At 40.5% G+C, this 25,899-nt stretch overlaps 1 protein-coding gene across 3 annotated transcripts in view; it reads right to left on the minus strand.

Moving 5' to 3' along the window:
- The window catches only part of LOC147138171 (microtubule-associated serine/threonine-protein kinase 3-like), a 42,836-nt gene extending 17,719 nt beyond the window's left edge, over positions 1–25,117 (minus strand). The window contains exons 1-7 of one of the 3 annotated variants that reach the window (XM_086047055.1): positions 24,777–25,117; positions 20,747–20,836; positions 12,111–12,199; positions 4,987–5,059; positions 3,382–3,402; positions 2,929–3,007; positions 1,712–1,869 (exon numbers count right to left, since the gene is read on the minus strand). In XM_086047055.1, coding sequence (XP_085903181.1) covers positions 1,712–1,869; positions 2,929–3,007; positions 3,382–3,402; positions 4,987–5,059; positions 12,111–12,199; positions 20,747–20,836; positions 24,777–24,823 — 557 coding nt within the window. In that variant the 5' untranslated portion in view covers positions 24,824–25,117. Of the gene's footprint in view, positions 1–1,711; positions 1,870–2,928; positions 3,008–3,381; positions 3,403–4,986; positions 5,060–12,110; positions 12,200–14,784; positions 15,199–20,746; positions 20,837–24,776 lie in introns of those variants that run through there. The other 2 variants (XM_086047056.1, XM_086047058.1) reach the window with 2 other exon arrangements.
- Positions 25,118–25,899: the final 782 nt, after the last annotated feature.

Raw genomic sequence — 25,899 nt, forward strand, 5'->3', positions numbered from 1 at the left:
AAATACTTAATATTCGAATTTAATGCCTGCAAAAAGCTGGAAAGGGGGTATGTTCACCACTGTGTTATATCAAAACATACAATAAGCATATGGGGACTGAGGACAGTCGTTATTAGAGCTTTGTAGGTGGAATTCTTTCCCATTCTTGCTTTACCAAATCAAATCAAATTTATTTATATAGCACTTTTCATACAAAAAGAATGCAACTCAAAGTGCTGTCCAGTAAAAATGTCCAAAACACAACATAAAAAGGAAGACCCGCTCCCTCCCTCCCGAAAAACAACTTTAGTTGCTCAACAGTCGGAGTCTCTGTTGTCATATGTTGTGCTTCATAATGCGCCACACATTTTCAATGGGAGACAGGTCTGGACTGCTGGCAGGCCAGTAAAGTACTAGCACTCTCTTAGTTCAAAGCCACACTGTGGTTAAGACATGCAGAAAGTGGCTTAAGTGAAATAAGCCGGGAGGTCCCTGAAAAAGACGTTGCTGGGATGGTGGCAGATGTTGCTCCAAAGCCTATATGGACCTTTCAGCATTAATGGTGCCTTCACAGATATGCAAGTTCTCCATAACATAAGGAGTACCCGCATACCGGTAAATAAATAAATGACTCACCCTCGTCATAATTCAATGAGATACACGTCATGTTTTAAATTAGACAAAGAGAGAAAGTGACTGCAAATTTGCCAACTGAGAAATTTTTATTGCAATTGAACATTTCTCATTAAAAAGCAAAAATGTTCTGCTTCCATATCAACCTCTCTTTGGCATCTGAAATGTATAATTTGGTTTGAGGCATGCCTACTACATGCTACTGCATGTTTAGTTGTTCTGATTGGTCCTTAGTGGCAGCCAATGTGTGCCTGTCGGTTATTTCCCAGTGGATTTAATAAACGGCCGAGGAGCAACAATCTGGCTAATCTGGTTATACAGTAGTGTATTCACACCATGCTCTTGCATTCACTCTCTCTTAGAAATTAGACTTTCTAAGAACTGATCGGCTGCATCGGATCAGGTGATATTTTGCTTTTATGCAAGTTTTTTATGATAGGGCGTAATGCCTTTAATTCGCCTATCGATCAATGATGTCATTGATTAGATCCGCGAAATAAAACATTACAGCTGCAGTGTTTCCCACATACATATATTTACCTGTGGCGGGCCACCACAAATGAATTTTGTCTACTACTAAAATGGCGCTACCTGTCAATATGTAAAATAATAACTTCATTGCTGCACGCAAAGCCGCTCTGCTACTTGTGCGAGTCTGCTAATCAAAATCGCTACAATGCCTCAAATGACTGAAGCGTCAACCGTATCAATGTTTAAATGTTTGGGAATCGCTCTAAGTGGTATCAGCTCAAATAGTATCGGTCCCTCTTCGTACTTGAGCAGGCGTAATGGCCGTCTCATCACTTTCACAGCACACTCGGTGCTCCTTTTGTTGTCTGTGTGTATTTTGGCTTGGAAACACCACTCCATGTTGGGCAAAGCCTATATAAGTCATCAGGGTCTGAGTTTTGAATTATACTGTGAAAAAATGATCACGGGAAGCAAACGTATAGACATATAGACACATATAGACGTATTGCTCCATCTTGTGATGAGATCGGTTATCAGGCTTTCTTTTTTAACTTGCCGATCGGCGAACGGTAATCGGCCTCAGTAAATTGGATCGTTTAAAGCCTATTAGTAATTTTAAATGAGCTACCTTAGACTCCGAGAGCGAGGTCGCATGACGGTCGTGGGCCGGCCATCCTCATCGGTTATACTGTCTGTGCTGCGGAAGTGTTTGAAAAGGAAGTGCAGCTCATCTTGGGTTGGCTGGTAGGGAAGCTGATGAAGGCGCTCCTGGGAGGATGACGAGGACTGCAGACAAACCAGAGAGTCGTCAGTCAAGAAATTAATCTCACGGTGACTATTAAATGAGAAGTAATACTGTAAAGGTTTTGTAAAAGACTCCCGATAGTGTTCAAGGAATTATTGCATCTCTCTGGGTGAGTAAAAAAATGTGCCAATGCTGCTGAAAACCACAAGCATGTGTTCAGACAAGTTAGGCCAACATCAAGTAAAAACAATATTGTGGGGAACTCCAAGCAAGCACCCAAACGTCACATAATCCAACTGTGTAGACTCTTCATGGAAAATGAACAATGCTCATCATAAAATAGATCTTAAGGATTTCAAAACATCAGTGATAGTTTTTTTAAACCTTGTGTAAAACTCATTGTACACTGTACAGAATGCGGTGGAGCCTGGCGGCAGTGTTTAAATTCACAACGTACGCGTGCTTGACAGACGGGCCCGGGGGAGTGGCATCTGTGAAGTCTCTTTCTAATGCCATGCTATAAAGAGGCCTGAGAGGCACACTGATAAACTCCATTCATTGTCCGCGCTGACTTTTAGGTCTGTGCCCGGGTCCGACAATAAACTTCCTGATAATAGAAGCACATGTTAGGGATGCACAGACTGTGAAATCCTGGGCCCACACAGATCGAATCTTATGGGCCAATCATTAAGGTATTTGTGATCGTTCAAATGCTGCCAATAAAAACAGCTCTCAAATCTAAATTAATTTCAAATCCTGTTTCTCTGTCACAACTATTTATTAAAAAATGTTTTCAAAGTCATCATTAGTGGAAAATCACCCCTACAATTTAAGAAACGTAAACCCTTTGCAAACATGCACACACACTGCAAGGGTCCACACAGATTGTGCGTATTACCTCAACACTGTGTTCAACAAACTGGCTCAATGAGTCATTCAAGCAGATGATGCTAGAAAACAATTAACTGTTTGTCAACTCAGTCTTGGCATTTGCTGTCCCTAGAGGCATAAATTAATGCACCATTGGGCTTGAATGAGGTGTTAGAAATATATCAACTGAGAAGGATGGTGCCATTTTTTGTGGGGGGGGGTTTACTTACTGAAACAGTTGAGCTCGGCGGGTTGGTTCCGTAGCCTGACGAGGGGAGGGATGCCAGAGACCATCTACGCCCCTCAGCTCTGAAACGTCACATTAAGCATTGTTTAGCATTTCACACGTGAAACACTTTACATAACCACACTGAGTTCTGTTGCTACAGGAGCGTCTTTTTGTCATTTCCTGCCACATATTGCATGCAATGGGTTGTTAGTTGTATCACTCCATTTTCTTTTGCATTATCCCTACAAAAATCAAGCAATAACCTCATATACAATCCCAGCCACTTCACTGGATACATCTGCAGATTCTAATGACAGCAACATATTAACACTGAATTGACACAGTCAAAGATGAATTCACGTAACAATGATTACAATGTGCTCACGGGATGAATAAAATGTATATTGATACACATTGTAGATAGAGTTGCGATCCCACAAGAAAAATAAGGTACCTGTCTGCACGAGCCAAGTGACTGAGACGAAAGCAGAGGAGAGGAGAGAAGAGAAGAAAAAAAGCAAAGACTTTCAGTGAGACTGTGGACCAGTGCAAATGATCCTGTGACCTCTGGCATTCATCTGAGGAATTCATCTTGACAATCTTGCCATCCTTGCCACTTTGCATTTGTCCACATACTGAAATTCTTCTCAGGAAGCAATTTATGTAACAGGAACAAATTGTCATTGCAAAACACCAAGCCCAAAGATTGAGTCACTGCAGCATTTTGGTTTACGATAAGAGCACAAATAGGAAAGACAAGTCAAAATAGGGGTAACTGTCATTTGCCATGTACAGTATTTAACCCACCCCTCAACATAATACAACACAAATAACATTCCAGGTTAAATGCATGAGCAGACAAACTCAACTAGCAATAAGCAACATTCCTTGTAAATTATTTATATTTTATTACCAGTCAGGCCAAAATGAAGCTGTTGTGGGGTTTTTTTTCATTAACCCCAAAAATAACTGCCAGAAGTTTGTAAACGAAAGGCTGTGATGCATTTAAATAGCTATAAGCTATAAAGGCTGACACTGCTGAGGATAGAAGTTCATCCACAGCAGAGCACAATCTCACTGATCCATACATTTCAACCGTTGAACTGCGGCTTCAGCTTCACAAGGTTTGGTCATGTCTGACAGTAGTTTTTTCACCCCCAGAAAGGATTGGCTTGAAATTAAGCCCTATCACTCTCCGCTAAGTGGAACGCAATTGACCAAGCATATGTATTCAGTAACCTGGGGAAAAATAGGTAACAATATTTTTGCCCATTTCTATCATGTAGAAGTGTCTGATTCTGCCCCGGCATTTGCGTTGCACAGAGGCTAGCACTTCATTTAGGATGCTTTCTTTGTTCGACTCCAAATGAATGATCCGAACTCCTCCTGTGTTTTTGTTTGGTTGTTGTTAAGTGGCTTCAAGGTGCCATCCCACTTTTAGCTTCACTTGGAGGCTACACATGCTTGTAGGAGAAGCATGTTGCCATAGGAACTGGGCTCAATGCTGTGTGAGTGGGTTTCAGGGTACCATCTAACAAATGGCAACACATTCGTCCTCGCCTGGAAAATCTGGCAGACTGAAAGGTATTGCATTGTCGAGGCTACACGGCCAGCATCACTTTGCAGACACCAGAGTCTCACAGGGAGACCCGCAAAGTGTGATTACACTTATCATCTTTTCAATTATCGACTCTTAATCAATCATGTTAAACGGTTCGCTGGAGTTCAAACTGTTAAATGAAAATTCTCCAGGGCTTGTAAGCACAGACTATGGACTTAAAATAGGCAATTTCTGCTGGGATCTTTTTGAAAATGATGGAGCAAATGGCAACATTACAAGACAATTAACAAGTCGCACCCCTGCAGTTGAGCAGATTTGGATAGGCAAAGAATGTAATTTGCTGCTCTTAAAATAATCAAGCTTGTTGACCGTGGATACAATTGGAAAGGAAAAAAAAAATGTACACCCATTCTTGTTAAGAGTTCAATACACCAATCAAAACTCATTGCTAAAAATGATTGAGCAGACATTTAGATCAAATAAACAGTGCGGACATACCTTCGGGCAAACGGAAAGTTGACGCAGGCACTGGTCGACACATTTCGAGGGCTGTCCAGCGGGCTGCTTGCAGCTAAATGAGGAAAGATTTCAAGTTACTCAAAGTTGTATTCACACCTTCTGAAATCTGAAGATACTGCAAATGAACACATGGCAATATTTATTAGCTGACTTCATGCTTATGCACAGACGCTCAATCCCTACAGCAACAAGCTCCTCTGAATGAATACGACACATCTTGGTATTACTTTGCCAAACATTCCAGCACCTATTTATGAATAGCTGTAATTTGGGAGCTGGGGTCGGACAGACCAGACTAAAGGGGTTGAGCGTCATTTTGAATCCGAGAGATGGAGGCGATTAGAGACCGATTGCAAGCTGTCATGAGATAATCCTCGGGAGATTGCGCATCCGCAAACTGCTGGCACGAGGACCTTCGACTCCCAAGACTTTCCAGTGAGTGCAGCTGCTTCGTAGCATTAAGTGGAATGTCAACAATATTGTTGATTCAGAAAACCAGCCACTCCAAATTATCGTCACACTCTGAATTAACAACCACTCAATGTATTCTCCACAAACAGACTCTTGTGCCATGATGGGAAACGCACTACAAGGTTGACTATGTAATTATGATTACCGCATTTTCCGGACTATTAGCGGCACCTTTATATAAGCCGCACCCACTTTATTAAAAAAAAAAAAAACAGATGAAAAAAAAAACATATAAGCCGCACCTTGATTTAAAGCCGCAGCTATCTATGTTGAAAAATTAGATATTTACTTCATTTACAGATCGATTTTGTACTATAAATGTACATACATGTGACTGAATAGATTCTTTCCTAACAGTGCCTTTTAACATGGCAGTAACTTTGCTGATGCTGTAGAACTCCTCCACCTGCAGTCACATCCTGTTAGCGGTGGAAGAAAAATCCACATCTTAGCCGCACCGGACTATAAGCCTCATGGTTCAAAACCTAGGAAAAAAGTAGCGGCTACAAGTCCGGAAAATACGGTACTTTCACTTTGGTACAGTGGAATTTCTGAATTTGATTTGAATGTATATTAAGGTTAAACACTGCGTAATTTGGTCCAAAACAAATCTGCAAATATGTGCCTACAGGTCATACAGCCCTTATGCATGGCATCAAGCCAGACATCAATTGACCTTTGTTTCGAAAAGGGTCACCCCTGTGTGTCCCAAACTTCTGATGGCAAAGCTGCATGACTCAAGTCAACTGCTAATGTTAAATGCTAGTGTTAGCAGCACGCTATCAGGCCAACTGATAGTATATTGTCACGAATCTCTGAAAATTAAGAGAGAAAGAAATAAGGAACAAACAAACAAAAGAAAGTAAAAAGTGTTGATGACACGACAGCAACTCAATGAATGGTCTGGAGCCACAAACAGGATCATAGTTAATAAGACTGGGCAATATTGCCTTAAAATAAAATCTTAATCAATTAGTTTCCCCAAAAGTAAAAAAAAAAAAAACACTAATGATAATGACATCATTCAAAACTCGGAGAAAGAGGCCCTTTAACTCCTTTCACTGCCATTGACTAATTAACTTGTCTTTTCACAGTCCAGCCATTCAATCCCAGAATTGATTTATATTTAATATTTCAAATATTTCAAACATTAGGGTAAAAGAGGGTCTGAAAATGTCTGGCAGTGAATGAGTTAAACACAACCCTCAATACATTTTAATTAAAATATTAATATTAATTAATATTAAAATATGTAACAACAAAACTGTCACTGAACATACCATGACTTAAATGTGCTGCTTCACTAGAGCTGCTACCACCAATGAAGCGGCTCAGTATATCTCGTCCCTTTGGTTGCAGCAGCCTTTGTAAATACCACTCGAAAGGGCTTTGAAAGCGACAGGACAGGAGAAGTGATCCTTGTGGTAAGGGTGGGCGATATGGGCAAAAAACAAAATCTCAATGTTTTCAAAAAACTCGATAACGATAATTTGACGATATTCTACAAAAATATTTTAAATCTGCACTTGCTTCACAAACCAATTGTGGATAGACAGCGTTTGTGAACAACATCTCTTTGAAATTGCTAAATACAGTTTCTGCAAAACAATGATATTCTACGGGAATATTTAAAGCGCAAGTCAACCCAAACATATTTTTTTCAAGAATATGTTCCCAGCAGGCCCACTAGTTGAAACACAGCATTCTGATTAATTTTGCGTTTGTGGAATATAGGTTAAGCAGCAAAATGCACTCATTTTTTAGCCATCTCTGGGGGCGGCCATTTTGTCTTCTGTCGACTGAAAATGACATCACAACTGCTCACAACAACCAATCACGGGTGACCTGTTTTCTGAATCTCAGCCATGATGTCATTTTCAGGCGACAGAAGACAAGATGGCCGCCCCCAGAGATGGCTGAAAATGAGTGGATAACATTTATTCCACAAACGCAATATTTATCAGAATGCACTGTTTCAACTAGTGGGCTTGTATAGAACATATTGTTGAAAAAAAATGTTTGCGTTGACTACCCCCTTTAACAATGAAGAACCAAAAATTATGAGTTAATCTTTTTTAGTGCGTTATGAAATTTAAATTAATCTCCATAGTTAATGCTTTAATTTTGACAGCCCTAAATATTACACATCATGAAAGCAAGATTGACGATGATATCAATAACAATATATAGCGCCCACCCCTACCTTGTGGCATGCCTTTTTGGCATCCCAACACACACACACACACACACACACACACACACACACACACACAAGTGCCATCTCACCTCTATTACAGCTTCAAGACTACATACAAAGGCAGAAAATTGCTGTACCAACTTCCGGCCCACCTTAAACGTCTGTATTATGTATACAGAACAGTGAGTTCAGAAAAACACAGGCAGTGTAAAACAGGTTACTGACTCTTTTTAAATGCTTTATATCTGAATTCATACAGCTAAAAAAAAAAAGGATCTTGCTTTGTTTAAAACCTTCCCAAAATGCAATCATATAAATCTTAAAAGCCAAAAGACAAGTTCTTACAAGAGTGTGTCTTGATAAAGTGTGACGTGAAACTTGAATTGTCGAGTACAAAAGCAAACAAAACATGGTATTACAGAGGAGTGCCAGTTGCAGAAATCTGCCACAGGAGATATTCCTGTGTGGTCTCAAAACATGCTGAGGTAATTTGGGTAGCAGACACGCCAAGTCATAAATGCTCAGCACGAGGATGCTTGCAAGTAAATAGAGAAAGGTAAGTTTTTGTTTCTCAGCTAGGTCTGTTTTTAAACACTAAATTACCACAGAAAAGGTGGGAATCTCTGTGCAATTTGAACAATTAAATTAGTACATTGATGAGCTGATGCCGGCTGAACGGTTTGTGCCATACGTGGGGCTATGCAATTATTCGAAATTCAATCACGATTTCGATTATTACACTCCACGATTACAAAATTGTCATAATCGTTAAAAAAACGTTTATTAATACTAATTTTGAGTTGTTTTGAGGCATGCACACACGTGTTACTCCACCGCGCCGCCCTCTCCAAGCTAGCTAGCCAGCCCGCACCCCCAAGTCACACTGCACACGCTCCTATATTTTAACAGAGTAACAGACCCTCGGGGTACAAGTCCCGGGCGCACCACCGCCACAGGAAAGACTTTAAAAACAAGCAAGGCAAGTCGAAATCGCTTATTTGGTTTCATTTTGGGCTTGCCATGGAAGACGGCGAGCAAAGACGTATAAAGTGCAAGTTGTCTTTGCACCCACCGGCAACACGACGAATCTATTCAACCATCGTTTGGTTTACGATTATGTTATGATACACCAAAGCAAGAAAACACAGAGTTAGATTTGGCGTCGGCCGCAATCGGCACGAGGGATTTATTTTAAATAACATATCTTATGCAAATATACACTACTTTTACGAGCACAAAAATAGAAACCATGCTAAATATTATTACTGTGACGTAAGTTAAATTTCTTGTGTAGTCTTTAATATGAAGTAAAATGTTTTGTGTTCATTTTTGTTTCAAATTGCTTCAAAAGCAATTTGCAAACATATTATTGGTCATTATATTGTAATACAGTTTATATATGGCCTGCTGTACTGTATTTTCCGGGCTATAAGCCGTACTGTTATATAAGCCGCACCCACTCTATTCTAAAAAAGATTTTTGAGGAAAAAACCTTAAATAAGGCGCACCTTTATATAAGCCGCACCTATCTATGTTGAAAACTTTTATATTTACGGCATTTACAGAACGATTATGAACCGTAAATGTGCATGTGTACCTGAGCAGATTCTTTCCTAACAGTGCCTTTTAACGCTGCAGCAACGTTGCTGGTTAAAACAGAAGAGAACTAAGAAAATAAACAGTACTTCATTTCACTGCCGACTGCCGCTCCAGTTTGTCAGCTAATGTCCACCAGACTCCACCATCTATTGTTCTACTACATTCTACATATGCACATGTCTTGTTTTATGTTAATAAAGTCAGCCAATCTAACATACAGCGTACTAAATCAACAATAGCATTTCACATCGAAACAACAGAACAGACGTAACATCAGCCAATCGCATTCATGTGCACTTCAGGGACCTCTTGGAAAACAGGGACCTAATGCAATAACTTAGTCTATGCCGCCCTCGTCTGTTGAACTCCTCCACCTGCAGTCACATCCAGTTAATGAAAAATATTGTATTGAATTGTACTGTCATTCCGGTTAGAGCGCCCCGAGCGCAGGAAGAAAAATCCACAGAATAGCCGCACCAGACTATAAGCCGCATGGCTCAAAATCTAGGAAAAAAGTCGCGGCTTATAGTCCGGAAAATACGGTAATTTAGAAGTATTGCATAGATTACGTGCTAGTATGTAACAGTCAACATTTAAATTGGTTTGACCGAATCAGCATATTAAATTTATAATTTATCAGAAGCAAATTACTTTAACTTTGTTTACTGTGTAAATATTACTTTAAAAACAAAACAAAAAAGGCTCCAGACAAAAGTCTGAATGTATAGATGAATAGCATGTCTGTTATTCTGTCAAAATTGGCATTTTACTCCAAGCAGTTTACTACTTTGGCAATTTTTAAGTGCATAGCAAGTTAACTCGTTTGTTTATACAAGGAAACCATACTTTAATTTATACATTTGTAATTTTTTTTTTTTAATAACAAATGTTGTTGGGTCCAAAACAAACTTCAATTATAGCGTTTCAAAGAATTTTGTCTTAATGTTTTTGACATGTTTAAACCTGTTCTTATTTTGTAGCAAAAAATACATAATCGTGATTTCAATTATTTCCAAAATAATCGGGATTCATATTTTTTCCATACTCGAGCAGCCCTATTGTGTATAATAACAAGTTAAAGGGGAAGTCAACCCAAACATATTTTTTTCAAGAATATGTTCTATGCAAGCCCACTAGTTGAGCCAAGACATTCTGATAAAAATTGCGTTTGTGGAATAAGAGCTAATCCACCGGTTTTTAGCCATCCCTGCGGCCACTTTGTCATTTTTGTCCACTGAAAATGACATCACAACTGCTCAGGGTTCTGGTATCGACACGGCTCAGCTTCAGAAAACAAGTCAGCCGTGTTTGGTTGTTAAAAACGGGTGGATTTTGCTGCTTAACTCATATTCCACAAACGCAATATTAATCAGAATGCCGTGTTTCAACTAGTGGGCCTGCTGGGAACATATTCTTGAAAAAAAAATGTATGGGTTGATTTTTCCCCCTTTAAGGCCTGACACTGTTTAATGTCTTATTAGGGGGCCCAACAGTTTACAAATCAACCTTGCGAGCTCCTACTCAGGTTTGACATCTAAAAGTTTCAATTCTAAGATGAGGAAATGTGAATTTTGAGGCAGGCTTGAGCTATGGCTGGTAATTTTGCTTTCTGCTTTGTCAGGACATAGTATGCATCCTTGGAAGGACATGTGACATGCAAGTTGTTGGGGAGCCATTAGGAGGATCCAACTCAACATGGCAGGACAAGACCTTCCTCACCCCGAAGAGAGGAAACAAGATCTTAGCAGTGTGAAACCGGAGCCGGTGCACATTTCTAGTGTGTGTATCAAAATGCCCTTAAATAGTTTGGCTGTCAACGTGTTGAGCAGCAGAGATCAGTCAATCCTTCTGAGCTCAAATGACAAAAAACGGCATTGGACCGGTTCAACAACAAACCACCTGCTGCCACCAACACGACTAACTGCTCTGAGTAAAATAAGTACACCGCAACAAAGCAGAGGTGTATGCGTGCATTGGCTGCTGTAGTTTACAGAAAGTAAATTAAGAGCCATAAAGGCACGTAACTGGATCCTGTCAGCAGTTGCTCTACTTTTTAGCCTTAATGTAACAATGTTTCTTTTCTTGTAATAAGAATAATAAGGATTCCCCCAATGTCATCTTGGACAACTTACTCCCTACAAATGCATACAATCATTGTCTTTCACCTAGCAGTATGGTTCAGTTCGATTTCATTGATGTTTTCTTGCAGAACCATTTTTCTCCATTTATTGGGATACAGGTCACAGTAGCGCCCTTGATTCATTTGTATCGCGTGGAGCTCAACACAATGCTATCCAGTGACTGGTAGATGGGAAAAATGTATTACTATGTCAAGAAACCAATAACACCATGGAAAAACACAGTGGACTCCGATGAAGAAAGGAACCCATGGCGCTATTGTCACTAGTTTACGGAAAGTGTCAGCACATGGCATTCATCTGTGTTGCATGCAACTCTTCCATCTAATTCCTCATAATGATGTCACACTATGATGTCACAGTAATAAAGGAATTCCACCTTCCAACACGATGTAATATGCAACCCTGCTAAGAATATACTGATCTACACTGTACCGTGGCAAACGGAACAGGACTGCTTGATGAGCAACCACTTAATATTGATTCACAGTTGTGTGCAGTGAACATAAATTGTTGTTTATGATCAGTTCACTTCAAAACAAAAAGAGTTTTGCTTTGGATTAACAAATACTCAGGGTTGTCGGCATAGGAGTGACGGTTTAAAAGCAAATTACTAAACTGTTAATCAACCCCAACATGGGCTTGAATGGCAAATTGTGTGTGTGGGCTGCTTTTGCAAGTCAGAGCATGGCTCTTACCTGTATGGACTGAGAGGGGGGAGAGGGGTCGGGACAAAGTGGGCGATGGCGTTCCGACACAGAGACTCTTCCTGTTGTTACTGCGACAGCTGAACACAAACAGAACAGGAGAAAAATTAACAAGCTGTTTCTCTCAATACACAACAATCGATGGTGACCGCAACGAAGACTTACAATAGAAACCCGCTTCAACGTAAAGTTGATCATGCTGGGACAGGTGTTTTGTCACATTGCTTGGTCTTCAGAAAACTGCCTACAAAGTTCCCTCTTCTACTTTGTAAATAACGGCAGCTAAATGAAAATTGGTTGTTGTAAGTACAGGGTGTTCATAAAAACACTCCCTGATTTCATGACATTATGCTCCCTGAACCATTTTGAATGGAGTCCATTGATTCCATAACATTTCATGACATTATGCTACCTAAACCATTTTGAATGGAGTCCATTGATTCCATAACAATGAGGTTTAACCAGTATTTTACTTTCAGTTCTCTGGCCCATAATAACTTAATACACCGTATGGCCTCTTTTTCTTCGAGGGATGAACTGTTGCTAGTCAAAGTTACCGAGAGACACTAATCGATTAGATGCTTCCACAACTAGCAAGACTGTGATCCCACTGTCAGGCAGATCTCTCAATCAGCACCTGCCAAACTGATTGATGGGCCGAGTTGGATATCATGGGACAAACCTACTTGTGAAATCTTCCTTTATAGAGCAAGGATTATGTATCGCAATTCCTGCAGTGCTAGATGAGTCGAAAAATTGTACCACTAAAGCTGTACACGTGTTCATTCTGGATATGCTGCAGAGAGTGGACAGGCTATTGCATCAATGTTTGCAGGATAGCCAGAGGAGTAAACAATGTCTGTAACGCAGCCCGATATTACCATATGAAAATGTTAAAGCGACTGTTAAAACGCTCCATGTAAAAACAACCTTGTGTATTTCTGAAAGCTTTGTGTAATCATCTTGGCCTTGGTGATCTGCCATGAATACTATTCTTATGCAACGCTTGTGTTAGTGCGCATATACAGCTGTAGTAGTACAAAGCTGAATGAGAGTAATGGCACTACGTGGATTAATGAGATATGACCTTGGAAGTAGCCGCAATCCACTAAACTCTGGCCTTTGGCAATACACGGAGTAAATCGTAATAACATCAAATAACATTTTAACCAGATGTGGAATGGTGGTTGATGACGACGGTCCTGTTTGTAACATCAAAAATGTGTGTCAACCTTCAAAATGGACACATTTTGCTGTTCTATGTAAGTAATGGCTTTTTCAGTAAAGGGGCGACCACGTGACCATATTATATTTGGAGCACTGCATTTGTGTTTATACCACAAGTCTATGTAACACTTCCACTCTATCCAGTTTCCAATAACTTGGGAATCTTTTTTAGTGCCATCCACAGAGATTTAAATCAACCCATGAGATTATTTCCAACCTCAGAGCAGATCTACTTGGAGGAACATTTACGTAACTCCAACTGTAATCTGCAGGCAAATTCATGACAAATTACTATGGCCTTAGAGAGTAGGAGGGAGAACTAATGAGAGCCAAAATACAAAGAAGGAACCTCCTGTCAACAGACTCAAGGCTAATGGGAGTGGGTGCAACGATAGCAGCGGGACCATCTTGAGTTGCAGATGTCCGAGACTGATTTGTATGTGTGCGTGCGTGCGTGTACAGGGTGGGGAGGATATAATCCCCCAGGCCTAAAAAGAAGGGGGTAAACTTGGACCATAAACGCCACCAAGAGCAGATGTTTCATTGGGATGAGCAATGTAATTGTGGTGCAAAAATACTTCCAAGCGGATGAAATACATTCCTACATACATTCACCTCAAATAAATGAGAGAGTTAACGTGTTGGTGTGTCAAACATTCATTTCAAGACCACGTTTACAGGTCATTGCATTCGTACAGCCTGACACTTGACTAACAGCTTGGTAACTTGGCCCTGGGATAGTCAAAGAATGAACTCTATTGGGAACAAACTATATTATACATTTATTTGTGGCAATTACAATGCCACCTATGGTCATGACAAGTAATGTCTTTTTTTTATCTCCATTGTCTGTGTTTTCATCAGGTTAAACAAAGTGATGTACTGTATAACATACACAATGACCAGGCCACATTCAATGAGCTCGTTATCATGGCCTTGGGGTTTTGAGTTTTTTACACTAAATAAGACAACAACAAACTATAGTGTGACAGCAACCATTGTAGACAAACCGCCATACAACGTACATACACTGTACAGCCTACATCTAGTTTGGCCTGAATTAGGGTGATGTATTGTTGAGTTGCTGTTATGCTAAACGGTAACCTCACCTCAACAGAGGTGTGCTACAGTGTCAACTTGATACATGAGTCATCTTCGTGGTCGAATTATTATAGAGTACGCCAGTTAGCAGCTCTATATCCCAGACAAAAGCTTCAACTCGCGTCCCATGAAACGTGGGATTAACGTTCGGGCATTTAGCTCAGGACTTTTTCATATCAAAGCGCGGGGGATAAAACAAAACAAATATAATTTCCTACGTTGGCTATAAGTGGTACAAAGTCATTCAAAACACGCCGCATCACAGCCAACGACCCGAGAGTCAAAAACTATCTTGAGTTAAACACGTACAGTAAATTCCCAACTCATGTGAACTAACCTTTTTGAGCGCTTCAGCAAGGCTTCAGGAACAAAATGAGACTTGTTCTGGCTCGGTTGACTTGGGTCCGACATACTAGATTATTTTTTTTCCTAAAATTAAAAGTTTAGGGAGATTGTCACGCTGGACTGGCGGTCCTCTTCTGGTCTCGCCACCATCGTCTTTCTCTTTCGGCGACTCCTTTTGTATTCAACGCCGATTACGTCTGCCGCGTGCAGTACGAATCAAAGCGGCTTCGACGCTCCTTCCATGTTCTGGTTCGCTGTCGAACTGCGGTATTGTGCCCGAAACATCAAGCCCATGACGGTGTATGTGCCGGACAACGCTGAGCACCGAGCAGCGGGTGGCCAACGAACGCCGCTTGTTGTTTGTGTCTGTGTGAGGAACCTGGTGTATTGTGCTGCGTTCAAGTGTTGCTCGGTTACTTTGCCTAATACTGCTGCCTCAGTTTAATAGCGACAAGAACAACCAGCCACTGACAGCATAACAAATGACGTAAAAAGCTTTTGTATTTTGGGAAACGACACTGCACAAAGTATACACATGAATACCTCATTTATTGTTTAAAAGTACATCTCAGTAAGGGGTGGTAGTTTCAAATGTATGTAATGTGGTCAGGCCATCTCGCGGGGTCTCGCGAGCGACTAGCGACCCCCCCACACCCCCATTCCCAAACTGTCTCTCAAGCCTGAACGATTTAAGAAAAATAATGAAACTACGATTTAAAACAAAAAAAGGTTGTTGTGGAGTTTTTTTGTCCCTCAATATTGCAGTTGTGATCTAATATGAGACTATGTTTTGAAGGTCCTCTTCCCATGTATTTTTTTTTTTTTTTTACAAACAAGCAATAAATAAAATCAATCTGCATTATAGGTGAAATAAATCATGAAAGACAGTTTATCTACTTCAGTTACAGTTACTTTCCTTGACTTGCGTTCACTAAAACAACTGAACAAAATTCCACCACACAAGTCTGGCATAAATATAAGTCAAAATCCTAAAACAGATTACAACAGTAACGCAAACATTACTTTGCTTTACTTTAATCAGTTCATCTTTTCATGTTTCACGAAACAATGTAAACATGTAGACTGCAGGTCTTAAGCACTGAACTTCTCTACACTATGTGAAAAAAATAAAAAATACATACAGTATAACAGAGCTGGGAATCTTACTAAAAATTCGGGGTTTGTGTTCAGATCAGATCAATTCGCGCTAGTGGTAGTTTGTCGAACTTGGTAGTCGGAAAAGCAAACGGAAGCCTGTTTAAAATGATAGGCAGACTGGCCTATAGGCGATTACTATTTGTTTTGGCCGGACAAAAAGGCAGATAAACGGATGGCGGAAGGGTATCCCGGCTGCAGGCAGAAGGCGACCAACGGACCGGGAAATTTTGGTAAAATGTCCAGCTCTGCATATACATATACACCTATCTGTACCAAACACATTTTACAGCATAATCCTTAAAAAATAAATGTCTTACAAGACAGTGGGTATTTAGTCATTTGGCAAACCCAGTCATGGGTACTGCATTGGAAATTTTTATCATCAACCAAAAAGGGTGAATTTGAGAAAATGTTCCTCTTTTCTGAGTTACATAAAGTCCTTAAAATTATTCTTGAAGACTATCTACCAAATAAATATTCTCAATGTGTTCAGTGTAATTGATAAGGCATTTAATCCAGTTTACCATTTTGATTGCTTTAACCCTTTCATGCAAAGTGGTCACTACAGTGGACAGCTATTTAAAAGTAGCTTTCACCTATTTCAACTCATCTAAAAAATATATTTACATTTTAAATAATAACATTAAATCATAATTAATGCATGAAAGGGTTAAAAATATTTTTTTTAATTTAGATGAATTAATACAGGCAAAAGCAATTTTTAAATAGCTGTCCACTGTAGTGACCACTATGCATGAAAGTGTTAACACTCAGTGTCAGTGAGTAGTCACAAAGATGTGACGTGAGTATTACTCACACTGTGGTGAAAAGCGTCAACTTCGGAGGTCACCAACCTTTTAGAAACTGAGTGCTACTTCTTGGGTACTGAATATTGTAAAGTTCTAGCAGTTTGATATGCACTTCTTAAAGCGAAAGTCTATGTTCCCAGCCCACTAGTTGAAATACGACCTTCTGATTAATATTGCATTTGTGGAATGTGAGTTAAGTAGCAAAATCCACCCGTTTTAGCCCTCTCTGGGCGGCCATTTTGTCACTTCTGTCGACCAAAAATGACATCACAACTGCTCAGGGCTCAGGTAACGACCAATCATGGCTCAGCTCCAGAAAACAGGTAAGCTCCATCCAATCACGGCTGACCTGTTTTCTGAAGCTGAGCCGTGACTGGTTATTTTCTGAGCCCTGCATTACAACTTGAGTAGACCAAATATTTTTTGCGGATTTCTAATGATATGCAAGACAAACATAGTACCTCAATAACAAACATTTTGAGTGAGTTGATTTTTAATTTAACTTAATGTGTTTCTTGTCCAGCAGTTTTGTGCCATTCATTAGCTTTCTGATAGGTGGATTTGTTGTTGGTTCATGCACATTTGTAATCACCATGGAAAAGGTATCATGAAACTCTTGGCAGCTTTGATAAAAAAAAGTTTGTTTTTCCTCTCGTCTTCGACTCTGCTCCACTGGGGTAACTCTGTTTCATTTTCCTCAAAAGTACACCAAGAAGATTGTTTTGGGTTTGTTTGATTCAATTCAAATAGATAAATTATTGAATATGTGGGGGCTCACTGTTCAATTTTATAAGTCATTTTTTCTATGGGGTTTATAATGTACAGTCAAGTCCGAATTTAGAGTTGCCACAACCTGCAGGGCAGCACTGTAACCTACTTAGATGCAGTGTAATTAAGAGCAAGATGAGGCAGGGAATGTGCCCTACTAAGCTACAGTAATAGTTGTCATTACCACAGAGCAGCGACAATATACTGTATGCCTCTGAGTATTGCTGTATACTCCGGTTGTATGTGTTGCTGTTTGTGTGTCAAAGTAGAGATTATTATGATATGAACTTTTATATTTATCGTAACAGCTACGCTGTCTATGGAATTTTGACTTATAATTTAGCATTACTATATAGTTTTATATGTCAGATTTTAAGTAAGCTTCAACTGCGAATGACTTGAAACAAGCATGATTTGACTCTTATTTGGGTACTGTGTCAGTAAGAAATTGAGAACAGGTGCTCAGTAATACTTTGAAAACTATGTTTTCAAAAGCTTGAGTGTGTTTAATAAGTATAAGTAAATGTGTTCAAAACATGTGGGACTCAGGGGTAAAAATATATGTATGACAGATTTTCACCGATTATAGGTGGGTCAGGAATTTATCTTAAACAGGGCTTCACTGCATATAAACACTGAAATGGCTCCACTCCCCTGTTCGAAGTACCACCATTGTTTATGCGAATACGATTGTCCTTACTTTAAGATGGCATTATTTCTACATCTGACTATTTCAATACAAGAGAGCAGTTCTTCAGTTTTATTTGAGACGTTGTGTTGTTGTTACTGCGGTCATGTCACAGGAACAAACTTGAACAAAAAAAAAAGTGTTTCAGTCTGTGAAAGTGGAACTGAACTGTAAACCACAGTGACATTTATTTTCATTTGTTTGATGCAATTTGATTTGCAGCTTGAGTCCTGGGTTCAGTAATTATTTCCACTGAGTACAGTGAGATGCATATGCAAATGAATAATGTAATGATGATGATGATGAATCATATGCATTTGGCTGCTACCTTTTATGAATAGTATGGACAATGAATACTCGGTAAACACCACCAGAAACTAGAGAGAGTGTTTAGATTGCATACATTCATTAAGGATAATGTATTCCATCCATTTACCTCACTGCTTGTCATCATTAAGGCCATGGGTAAGCCGGAGCCTATCCCAACATACTTTGACGGCAAGGCTGAGTACACCCTGGATTGGTCGGCATTCAATCGCAGGCTAAATATAGTACAAACAACCAAACACACTCACATTCACAACTATGGACAATTTGGAGTCTTCTGTTAACCTAACATGCATATTTTGGGAAACTGGGAGGAAGCTGGAGTACCCAGAGAAAAAGAACAGTAAGAACACAAAAACTTCACACAGGAGGGCCTGAGCTGGGAATCAAAACCGTTACCTCTTAAGTGTGAGACAGACGTGTAAAACACTGGAACACCGTGCTACTGGGTTATGGAATGTGATAGAAAATTAACTTAACAAGGGGTTTTCCCACATTCAGATTTCAATTTGACACAAGAGAATGAGCAACATTTAAAATGCAAAGCATAGCAGGTCGGACGTGATACACTTTGAAGGATGATGTCGACAAATGAGCAATCTGACATGCTGTTGCCGTGTCATAAGATTACGCAAAACTGCCATTGGCCAGTTGCTTTACGACAAAAAAAAGGAAAAAGAAAAAACACAATTCTGTATGGCTCATGATAGCCGAGCGCCGCTCCCACATTCAGAAACATGTTGGATGCAAACATCTCTGTTTGCAGTGTTGCCTTCCTCCAGAGCACCCATCATCGTTGCCAGGCAACCCACAGACTTAGACACAACGAAAAACGGATGGGGCTGAACTCCTTAAACAGGAGCTTCTTAAAACCACGTTATTATTGGCTTCAGCAGTTGAAGACATTTTGATTCATTCATATTCAGTAGCAATATTCTTATTGATATACTAAACTATGTGTAGACTGTACATGAGAAAGGCTTTCTTCAGATTGTAGAAACATCTTTCATTTAGTTACACTCGATCTTAGTTTTCGGTGTCAGAGCAAAGCAACACAACACTATAGCAGAGCTGGGCTAAGTACGGCCCGGTGGCCACATTCAGCCCGCCCACAATCTCTGACTAGCCCTCATAGAAGTCAAATAAAAACAGAAATGATGCGGTGCTTATATTTTCAAAGTTGTGCTTTTATTTTAGGGTACACGTGCGGACGTTGTTACAAGCAAGGTCGCGAGCGATAGCTATGACCTGTGTCTGCGCCTGCGGTGTTGCCAACTAGACGTTTTCACTTTATTTAGTGACTTTTCCGACCTCTGTAGCAACTATTACCAAAAAAAAAAAAAAAAAAGAAAAAAACAGAGACACTAACAAAAATGCTCCTACTGTTGACAACATTCTTATTGCCTGCATGGTGGAGGGAAGAGTGCAAATCTACAGTTTCATATACTGTACGTATCGGTGTATTAAAAGTCATTACAGTCAAGATTATATTTCCCATTTATCTATATATTTGGGAGTCTAGACTAAGAACGGCTAATATGAGCTGGCGGTTGGGTGCACCAAATTAATGGTAGAATTTTACTGCGTTAAGATGTAATTTTATTGACCATCTAATTATAACATTATACATTGTCACTGTAGTGTGAAAAACACTTACGTCCATTTTTTTCAGTTTTCTTATTTTTTTTACGCGAATGGTGTTTCTGCATTACAGACATCGCATTAACGTGAAAATATTTGAAAATTCATAAATTTGACATACCGGTAAGTGTTTTTCACAGGACAGCGACGATATCATGTATTTACACAGGCAGCGTTTTATTGAAACAAGACAATATGCTTTTTCAAAATGAATTGCCCATACCTGTACTATACGTTTGGCTGTGCTCTTGTGCACTCTTGCTTTCTAATGAAAAAGCTACTTTTACTAGAAAACAAATGCGTAATCAGAGAGCATTCACTCTTATGGGATGGAATGAATTTTAGGTGTTCCGGAGTTCATGCTCAAGGAGTCTCAATTTGTTGAGGGTGAAAAAACAACTGGTAGGTCAACAAGCTTCTTCTTTTGACAAAAGTCAAGACAAATATTTGTTGGGCGAACTGATTGGAAGGGGAAAACAGCTTTAGACAAAGCCCCTCTAAGGAGAAGCAACCTGTCATGAGTCGAGTTCACTCTCACAGCACGACGTGACTGGTCATCTTACCTCCAGGGGTGAAGAGTTTGCAAGGGGCTGCAAGGGCTGCAGGGGCTGCATGGACTCAGGAGAGTGGGGCTCTGATAAGTGGGTGATAAACTGAAAGGCAAGAAATGGTTGCATAGATTAGTATACTGGCCTTCAAATTAGGCATGTGCGCGACTAGTCGTTTAACCGTTTAACCGTCAACGATTTATTAAACGTTTAGTATTTTATCAGTCGGTGTTAAACACTGCATTAAATATCACGCATCTTGTTCCTCACGCCTCTGCCTCTGTCAACAAGCTGAGGACCAAGAGAGAGAGTTGCTCCCCTTCCCCCCGCCCACACGTACACATAGTAGGGGGCGGGGACGCTAAGTTTGGGGAATAATATTTAGAAAAAAAAATTCTGAAGATGTCGAAGCTACCACGAAAAAAACCCAGCACCGTTTCGCACATCGAGGTGTTTCCTTTGGATGTGGTTTCTCATCGCTCCGGTAGAGTAGTTGTAAGCGAGTTTATGCTGAACCAACAGGTCGATGATGGCGGAGCGGGCCCAGTGGGCATGGCGGCGGGGCCAGGCAGACGAGCATGAGAGCGTTTGTTCCAGGCGCTGTGATGCTCGCCGCACTGCAAAGATTACCCAACTAATTTGTGAAATGACTGCCCGCGATATGCTGCCGCTTTCTTTTGTTGAGGGCTAAGGGTTCGAAAAATTACTGCTGTATATCGTGCCTGAGTACACGGTGCCAAGTCGCAAAACAATCACACCTCAACTCGAGAGTAACCATAACCAAATAAAAGAGGAGATGCTACGAGCGTTTGAGCGGGTCAACTACTGTATGTGGCCATAACTACAGACGGGTGGACGTCCATAGCCACCGAATCTTAGATGACTATAACGTGTCATATGTGGACGAAGGACATCTCCGCAGCTGTGTTCTTCGGACATTCGACTTGGAGGAAAGACACACGGCTGAAAACCTGGCTGCTCACCTGCGGCGTGTGATGGGTACGTGGGCACTTAAAAAAATAAAAGTCGGCGCCTGTGTGCATGATAATGCCGCTAACATGGTGCTGGCGAATGAGACCCTGCTGGACTGGGAGTCAGTACCATTACTCATTACATTATTCAAAATAAATGCCATGCATTGCATTGGCAAATGTATCAGAAATGTATTTCTCTTTCAATTGTTCACCTTTATTCAGTCGGTTGTTGTTACATCAATAGAATTTAAATTAACAAACTGTCCTGAATGTTTGGGCTGAAATAGCCCCTAAATACACAAAGCATTTGCATTGTAAACTTTGAATTCAATATGTATTAAATAAAACAAATATATATATATTCATCACCCATTTGCGATTGTAGTGTGAGGGCGGAGGGGGCTGCCTGAAGAGAATAATGCAGAAGTTTGTATGTGTAGGAGCAACTGAGAGCAAAATTTAGCATCTTGAGTTGAGTTTAATGAGCATAGGGAATAAGTGCCATAAATACAGCCATCTCTGCAGTGCGAGCCCCATCTGTTGTTTATTTGGCGACCGACTCCTACCATCTCTAGTCCATGCGTCTCCCCAAAACATAAACTGATTTCCAAAGGTTGCACTGCTGCCCGGTGAAGCTCGTCAGGCGAAGTTGTGTCGTGTGACAACAAGAGAGACAAAGAAAGGTTTTGACGCTAGAGCGTTATTAGCTGCATTCTTCAAGGTAAATGTTTTTTATCCATCTGCGTGACCGCTTCCTTTGCAAATATTCCATGTTGTAACGTGGAGTTATGCGGCTATTAATAGAAGGTGGCCAATGTATGTACAAATTTGTTTTTATTGCTAAATGTAGCTGTTGCAGCGTTTTGTAGTGCCCAAATTACGATATATTGTATTTTCCTTCCTAGAGGCAGCATTTCATCAATGAATTACATTTTCAGTCAATTAGTGCGCCGATCCACGCATGTGGTGTATGCGGTGGACATAACAAATGCAAATACCCCATCACATCAAGAATCTCACCGAGAAATCAAGCACGTGTCGCTTATCAGACAGTAACGCTGTTACCTGATGTTAATATGGCCATTCAACAAAACTCAGTGCAGCTCTGCTTACCTTTTGTTGCTTTTTCCGTGCAGGTTACAGGCCACGTTTCTTTATGGTTTCTTTTATCATGGGTGTCACCATTCATCGGTATGGCAACACACCCAGCATGAAGTGTTATTGACCAAAACTAAAGCAAGCATATGATGTAACCTTTGATGGTGCAAGATGTACTTTATGACATTCAACTGGCATCACGCCACACATCCAACATGTTTACCACCCAACATTTCCTATCAGAAAGCATCATTTTTGCCTTGAAATGTGTCAGTTCAGTCACCCAAAGGCGTGCATCACCCTGACACTGACCCTGCGTTGTTTCCTTTAACGATTTGCCTGCTCAGATGTAAGTAGTGCCTTGTGGGCTCTACAGTGCAGTTATTGTTTCAGAGCTGCAGGGGCTTCGCAGTGCTAAAACAGCCACCAAAACACTAATGAACATGTTGTCATAGTAATGCAGGGAGGATGTTGGGACTTGCAAACACACTCGTCATTCTATAGGCTGGGTTTACACTTTTACTTCACTTTCACTTTCACAATTACACTGTGCTCATTGTGCTATGTTTCATTCACACACAATTTCCTTTAAGATCCCACAACCATAGACCTTCAAAGTGCCTCGTTGATGAATCATGTTATTTTCTTTTTGTCAGGACTTTTGTACTTGAGTAAAGTGAGTAGAAAATGCTTCGTTGACTCAGTGGTGACATTCTGTCAGAATGGCACAAATTGGCACAATTGCTGAAATCATATAATGCAAAAGCAGAGCAGCTACGTTCATCACTTTGAGGAAGTTTAACCCATGATGTCAGTGTCTTTGTATTGCACATCACGTTTTCTTCTGGCCATTTCTCAAAGGTTTGACTCGAGAGTAGCGAGAAAACGTATACATCAAGCTTGATGCAGTGCTCTGAAAATACTGTATATAAAACATACGAAACACAAGCATATTTTGTTGGGCATCTGTGATCATCCAACCACTCCCTTTCTGCTCGATGAGATTTTACCATCCCTGTATCTGCGTGAGAGCACCTGCAAAGTGCCTTAAAAAGACAATGAAAACAAATGGCGCATGCTCAGCTAAGATCATCCACTGGGGAGGCAGATTCATCCCTACACTCCTACGTCTTATGGATGGATCAGCATCTAGTAGGCAGCAGGTACCCCCGCTCCCCAACCCCCACTCACTGTAGCTGCTACAATTAATGTGCTGGAAGAGTGGGCGAATAATGCTGCTGTGTACTTTGTTATTGAGACAACAATCACAGGTTAGCGGTTTTATTTTTATATATATATATATATATATATATATATATATATATATATATATATATATATATATATATATATATATATATATATATATATATATACATACATACACACACACACACACACACACACACACACACACACACACACACACTAAACAGGAGCCTTGTGCTGATGGTATGTGTGATTCATGCAGGAATGTTACGAATGAGAACATAAACAATGCCACAGGAGAGTGGGACAATGAGAAACACAATAGATCATATGGAGGAAAAATTCACACTGTGTCAAAATTTTGGTTAAAGTAGTAAAGTAGTCAGACTTTTTGAAAGGACTGTTTTTAAAAATCCACAATGGTCTTCTTCCAAAATTCTGTTGCAGATCAAACATCGTCTTAATAGTGTGGCAACTTAATGGACGTCTTTGTTTTCATTTCATTTCATGACGTCATGCGTGATTCCCGAGCTTTAGCTTTCAGGTTTAATTTTGTTTTCACTTGATTTTATGTATTGTTCCAATACTATAGTGTAGAAGATTATCGAGTGTATTTCTCACTTCCAGTAATAAAGGCAGCTGTAGTTGTAGTCCACTTCGTGTGACTTCCCAAAGATTTACAACATTTGCACAGAACACAGAATATGTGTTACAGTCTACAACTTCTGCAAGGTGAAGGGGAAAAAGATAAAAAGATTACTTACTCCAGAGTCAAAGAGGGGATCTTGAGTTTATCCCGTCTGGACTTCATGTTTGCCGGACACGCCACAAGAGGCGGCTCCTCTCTCAGGGTAGTGCGACACGACTCGCGCTCTCTGCCGGCTTCAAGTTCCGAACACTCATCGCTCTATTCTCCGCGGGCTAAATATAGCCGCTTCGACAAAAGCGTGTGGTTTGGCAGGCAGTTTCCACCTGAAATATAGTTCAAGCTCAAGAATAACTTCAGTCGTGTAACTTCAGTGGTGTTTGTGTGTGTACGTGGACAGGGAGCAACCGAGACGAGTATGGACTGGAGCAGCCAAACCAATAGAGAGCGAGAAGACGGGTCACTGTTCACCTCCATGTGACTGGTGGGAGGGCAGCAGAGAGGGGAGGAGAGGGGAGATGGGAGCTTCGCAGTCTATTGGCCGAGACCTAAATCAATTTGGGCGGTGGGTGTCAGTCAGAAGTGGGAACGAAGCCCTTGGACGCAATGATGTCATTCTCAGCTGGTAGTGGTTTCCGCAAACGTTCAGTGGTCTTCCACTCTTGCAGTAAATGACAGTTAGATCCAATGGGAGACAACCAAAGAAATGTCACGATGCAGAACATTTTTACAACAACACGACAGAGGCGCCGCGCACCATTAAGCGCGCTGAACACATTTGACCGATTTTGACTAGTTTAACTCGTTCTGTGACTACGGTCCTAACTCGAATCAACTTTACACATGGTGTGAATGCTCGATTAATCCACTCCAGCCTCCCAAACACACCCCCAAAATTCTACCGAGTTCTATATTAAGAAAAATAGCACCCTACAGTGTTATAGAAACAATAGCACAATACAAGTGAACGTGAAAAATTAAAACAGTGTTGGCAACTTTTTTGGGGAGGGGGTGCGGGTGAATAGGGGCTTGGAGTTATTAGTAAAGTGAGGCTACATTCAAATCTTGCTGTCATTTTATCCATCCATCCATTATCCAATCTGCTTATCCTCAAAGGGTCGCGGGTGTGCTGAAGCCTATCCCACCTGTCTTCAGGCAGTTATCGGGGGACACCCCGAATTGGTTGCCAGCCAATCATGGGTCACAAACAAACAAGCATTCACACTCATAATCACACCTAG

Source organism: Filicampus tigris, chromosome 12 (assembly GCF_054856515.1).
Source record: "Filicampus tigris isolate MCC_2025a chromosome 12, RoL_Ftig_1.0, whole genome shotgun sequence".
Classification (NCBI taxonomy): Eukaryota; Metazoa; Chordata; class Actinopteri; order Syngnathiformes; family Syngnathidae; genus Filicampus; species Filicampus tigris.